A 6,000-nucleotide genomic window follows, 5' to 3' on the forward strand; every position below is an offset into this window, starting at 1 on the left:
TTAACTATTTATGAGTACAGTTCCTTTCCTTCCCTTAGTTCCCTGAAATTATTCTCCACTGATTTTCCTCCTCGTTCTCTGGCCATTCATTTTCTTCAGGGAACTTCATTTTCCCTCTGACCACTTCATACAGACTGACAGTCCTCTCTCCCTGGCCCTCCTCCTACTCTGAACCAGTGGTTCTCAAAAAATAATTGTATTTTTCCCCCACTCCCATCTAGGGACATCTGGTAGTGTCTGGAGACGTTTAGGTTGTCACAACTGAGGGAGTTCTACTGGCATCTAGGGAGTACATGCCAGAGATACTGTTAAATACTCCACAAGGCACAGGATAGCCCACCACAACAAAGAACTATCCAGCCCCAAATATCAGCAGTGCCGGCACTGAGAAACCCTGCGCTATACACCCTCTCTGGACAATCAGTGGCTCATGGCTTCCATTTCTAAAGACTCCTATCTCAAGTCCGCATCACCTTCCTAGGCTCCAAACACGTATAAGGATGGGTCATGTGTAAACTGTCCGCTAACCGCCGTTTTCCCGTTCCCAACAGTAACAGCACATGGCTATCCGACGAGACTCTCTCAGTGGAGTGTGACCACGTGTCTAAGATCTCACCAATGAAATACAAGCAGAAGTGATGTGCACCATTTCCAAGTCTGAGTCAAGCAAACAAATGTGCCTCCTCTGTGCCCTCTCTTTGTTCTTAACCTCTGTACAAAACACTCAGTCTGCCCACTGCTGTGAGTAATAAACTGTCTTTCATCTCTCACCCAAGGAGTCTCATGTCTTCTAGTGGCGTCCATGAAACTGTGGCAGACTAACTAGCTAACTTGCAAGTAGATTAAAATCTCAGATCCCCTCACAGTTCTTGACTGTGTAGAATTGGCCTGGCAGCCCAGACTACTGCATTAAAAACCATTTGAGCCACTGCATTTCAAGGACTGCCTCTCCCTCACTCTCTCTCGCTCTCTCGTTTCATTTCTTTTTGAAGTCTAGCCTTCATCTTTATACATTCCAACTGGGCAGCTCCATTTGCATACCCCACAAAAACCTACTCCTTCTTGAGATTCTCTATTTCAGTGAATGGCACATCAGTGACCTTGTTCTCCATGATCCTTCACTCCCCACATTAAGTCCCAAAGATCCCACCTCTTAAATGTCACTAGGATTCATCCTCATCCTCTTCTCCATCCTCATGGCCACTGACTTTACAGCAGGCCCTGTTCTTTCTTCCCTGATTAGTTTAACTGCCTCCTAATGCTTTAACTGCCAGCTCATTTCCCTGTCTCATTCTCAAGTCCTTACTTCAAGTTGCCAGCAGAATGGGATTCTGAAAATTCAAATCTGATGCCATCAAGATAATGTCCACAAGGTCCTTGCTTACCTTTCTAGTCTTATCTCCTATCCCTTCCCACCAAGCTCTCTAAACATGAGTCATATGGAATCCTCGCCCCTCTCTGAAAGCGTCATCTCTCCATTCCATCTATGTCTCTGTAACACTGTCCCCAGTGTCCACCTAAAACGCTCTTCCTTCCTCTTTGCCTGACTACCTATCACTTGAGGTTTTGGTCTGATGCTATTTCCTACAGGAAGCCAAGCTCAGCTATATTTTCCCTCTATTTGAATTATTCCTATTTAATGGGTATCATACTATTTTAGTCATCTACATTAGGCATGAGATTCACACTTTGAAATTAAAAAAACCTTCATTTCTGTTCAGTAACCAGCACAGTATCTGGTGCCCTGCAGATGTTCAGTAAGCATACCAAATGACTGAGTGAATCTCTTTATAATATCTACCTATTAAATCTCATTTTCATTCTCCAGCCCTAAGTTTCAATCTTACTAGGGCTAAACGCCCTCGGTTTCTTTCACCATTCTTCCGATGACAAAATGTTTAAGTATGGACCTTTTCATTTAGACCAGGCACCTTTCAAAATGCAACCACCAGAACTGAATAAATTTCACCAACTATAATCTGGTCAGCTAAAGGTATAGACATGGCTCTCTTGTTCCAGACACTGCATTCATAACAGTACAGTCTAAGACTGACTATTGACTCACAGATCAAACAATCAACTAATTACAAATATACTTTGAAAATACTATTTGAACTGTGCCAGAATTGTAGAGGAACAAATTTGTTTTTATTAAAACCTTGAATCAGAATGATTGATGAACTGGCTGCTAAACAGATTTTTCTAGGTACCTAGAAATCCCCATTTGTCCCTGAAGTTTTATACAGAACTTTTGAAAAACATATCTACTCACTTTCCTTCTTTAGTAAATCACATAGAGAGAAAAGACTTGGGTGTCTTTCCTTGAGGACTTTGAAAACATTTCACCATCTTGATCTGAGATAACAATGAGCCCTGCCCAATAATTTAGCAAGATAGAGAAGGCCTCTAAGATTATGCCTGTTTAAACCTCTAATATCACTGCTTTCCTTGCTTCTAATGACTATGTCTCCTAAAAGTAAAATACAGGAAAGAAAATTCCTAGTGAAATAATACATGTGAAAAATGTTTTTAAGATTACAAAGTGATGGCGGCGCCTGGGTGGCTCAGTGGGTTAAAGCCTCTGCCTTCGGCTCAGGTCATGATCCTAGGGTCCTGGGATCGAGCACCGTATCGGGCTCTCTGCTCAGCAGGGAACCTGCTTCCCTTCCTCTCTCTCTGCCTACCTGTGATCTCTGTCTGTCAAATAAATAAATAAAATCTTAAAAAAAAAAAAAAATTACAAAGTCACTATTTTTGTTTCCAGACTGGCTTGTTTTTGTGATGACAGCACTCCAGCAAACACGGTAAGCATTTCTAAACCACACCAGACCTTGCCTAAGAAGCAGAGCAAGCACTGGCCCAACACAGTGACACGATACAAGACAGACAAGGATTTTTTGTGTGTCCAGATAAAGAGGCTCAATGACAAGCAGCAGAGTGGTTGTAATTGGCAAATCAAACCAATTTTCCAGGAGTAGGCCAAATGACCAAGATTATGCTGAGTCTGGAAAGTGTGGAGGCCAGCCACAGATATAAGAGAATGCTAGCCATTAAGAGATAAAAACATTTTAAACTAAGAGACAAGAAAAGGCCAGATGATTCAGCTTTATTTTGAAGACAGTAAAATTCTAAGATTTTTTTTTAATTTACAAAGTGCTATTCAAATGCAAAGTTTTGCTATGAAAATTGTTTATAGTTCTAGAAAATATTTCTATTTTAAAATTGAAAGTTACTCTAAAGTTATCTAATGCAACTTCCAATGTCCAATAAGGAAGGAAAGTGAGGTCTTAAAAACTTACACACAGAGTTGAAATGTCTTAGGACTCAAGAAGCTGAACTACCACCCTACCAAACCTAACCAATATAATGGACCATTTTTACCTCACTCTCTATCCTGGATTTCAGCAGGTCAATGTCCTCAGATAGCTTATCCACTTGGGTAACGAGGTCCTGGGCACTCTGCATGCTGGGCAGGAATTCACTATACTTCTTGCTGATCATAGTGCACACTTCACCCTATAAAATAAGACAGAAGAATTACAGTGGGATGAGTAGAGAACTCTATTAAAAATATACAGCTCATCTTTCATAAGGAATCCTCCATGTTGGAGCATTCTTGCCAGTTACCCACACCCCTTTACTTTTCCTCCACGCCAATGGGTTTCTTTGAAAAACACATTCCTCCCACCCTTAAGGATCTTGTAACATTATTACGATGCAAGAAGACAATGATCACCAAATTCCAAGAGTCCCCAAAAGTTATACAAATGCTGGAAAAGAAAAAGGGGAAGCCAGAAGTTCTCATATTAAACTAGATTAGCTTTGACTACAGCCACCAACTTTAATCATATAGCTACTAGAAAAAGCAAATGGATAAATTAAATCCACAATCTGTATACTTCAGTTCATGAATTTCTATTTTCTTGCTTATAGAATTTTAAGGCCTAATCTTAAAATTCTAACTTAATTTGAGCTTCATCAATAAACAAATTATTGAATACTCTGCACTGAATGCTTTGGAAAATACCAGAAAAAAATTATGCCTGCCCACATATAAGTTATTTTTAAGCAGGAAAAATACTATACACTTAAGTAACCAGAATATAAAAATGTAATAAAGGAAAAGAGTTATGTCCTCCAGAAACACAAATGAGAAAGAGATCACCTCTGCTTGAGGGAAAAATGGACATACTTATCACGCACGAAACCAGATTTGAGATAGGACATAAAAAATGGGTAGATGGGGCACCTGGGTGGCTCAGATGGTTAAGCATCTGCCTTTGGCTCAGGTCATGATCTCTAGGTCCTGGAATTGAGCCCCTCTTCGGGCTCCCAGCTCAACAGGGAGTCTGCTTCTCCCTCTCCTTCTGCCTCACCCTCTGCTTGCTCTCTCTCTCTCAAATGAGTAAATAAAATCTTAAAAAAAAAAAATGGGTAGAAACACTATAGGTAAAGATGAAAAAGTGGCCACATAAGCAAAATCTGGGAAACAGGAAAAATACTGGGTCTGCTTGGAGCATAGAAAGTAATTGTCAGTTTGCTGAAGATCCAAGTTGGTGAAGGAAACTCAGTGAAAGGAAAGCTAGGTCCAGAACAGTAAGAGCCTTGAGTGCCATGCTAAGGTCGCTGCACCGTCTTTCCACCATATAAAAAGTGTTGAAAAACCCTAAACCCATGTTAAAGGAGAGATGGCGGTAACATGACTACTTACAAGTCAGAAAACCAGTTTTGTACAATCAGAGGTTGTTAGGAAGACCTACTTCTTGTGCCTTTATGACAGGGTTGCCGAACTTGCTCCCTGAAATCCAGACTTAACGCCAGACTTAAGTCCCAAATGAACGTTTCACAACTTCCAGACTTAAATCCAAACTTAAACACTCAACTTTAAATGAAAGCCACAAAGATGTGAACAAATACTGGCAAGGGAAGGATACCAATACAGAGTGAAACTGTCAATGGAGATGTATTTTTGGGTTTGTATCAATCTCAAGGCAGCGGGGTCCACCGAAGCGTTTTTAGTATGTTTTACAACACTCAGGCCTCAAAGGACTTGGGGATGAAGACCAGAGTTTCATACACACGTTGACAGACTGGAACAACAAAAATTTCAGAGGGAAGGACGGTACAATTCTCCCAAAGCTATTTTATGCACCGGCAAATAGCATAAAAAGGAGTGGGCGGGGGAGATAAACACAAATCAGGGAGGTGGACCTGTCCGCATTTCTCGCCTCACCTGCAACCTCCCCGGACACCTCCGGGCTTCCGGTCCCACCTCCCCTGCTGGTTTCCTCAGTCTTCCCGCAAAGCCCCCGACCCGACCGATCCCCACCCTAACCCCAGTGCCCAGCACTCCCGGGCCACCGCCTCCTCCTCCCCTAAGCTCCAGGCCTCCGCGCCTCCTTGCTCCCCAACCCCTGCCTGAGCTCTCCTCCGCTCCCCTCCCCAATCCACACACCTGCCGGCCCTCCCACTTCACATTCTTCCCCCTCAGCCCCTACACCTGACTCTGCTCATAACCCCTCTCCCCGCCCTTAGCCCCCACTCCTTTCCCCGTCCCCACAAACGGACCCGTCGTCCCTTTTCAGTCAGCCTCCCGCTGCCCGGCCTTCACCTTGATCTCCTCCACCCGCCGGGTCAGGCGGCTGATCCGAGTGCCCAAATCCTCCTTCTCCAGCCTCCCGGAGTGTGCCAGAACCTCCGTCACGAAAGAAGCCATCGCCACGACAGGAACCAACACCGACGAGGTCACTATCTTGAGGCCAGCGCGGCAACCCCAGTCCCGCCGGCGGGATTGGCGCGCGGCCTGCCGGGAAACTGAGCCTCGCGGGGCCCAGACTGCGGCTCTGAAAGAGAGGTCGCACTACAACTCCCAGCAGGCACCGGGACCGTCCTAGGTTGGAATTTCCACGGTGTCCCTTCGCTGGCAAACTGGGGAAGACGCGTTTCTTTCTCTGGCTGTTTTCAAATAGTTTGTTCCCGCCTGTTTTTCGCTAGAAGATA

General features: G+C 43.8%; 1 protein-coding gene across 1 annotated transcript in view; it reads right to left on the minus strand.

The window, feature by feature from the left end:
• ZW10 (zw10 kinetochore protein) overlaps window positions 1-5,775 on the minus strand; it is a 31,735-nt gene extending 25,960 nt beyond the window's left edge. Inside the window, exons 1-2 of the mRNA XM_032838328.1 lie at window positions 5,612-5,775; window positions 3,382-3,516 (exon numbers count right to left, since the gene is read on the minus strand). Coding sequence (XP_032694219.1) covers window positions 3,382-3,516; window positions 5,612-5,716 — 240 coding nt within the window. The 5' untranslated portion in view covers window positions 5,717-5,775. The remainder of the gene's footprint in view (window positions 1-3,381; window positions 3,517-5,611) is intronic.
• Window positions 5,776-6,000: the final 225 nt, after the last annotated feature.

This window comes from Lontra canadensis, unplaced genomic scaffold (genome assembly GCF_010015895.1).
Source record: "Lontra canadensis isolate GAN:19392208 unplaced genomic scaffold, GSC_riverotter_1.0 scaffold104, whole genome shotgun sequence".
Taxonomy (NCBI): Eukaryota; Metazoa; Chordata; class Mammalia; order Carnivora; family Mustelidae; genus Lontra; species Lontra canadensis.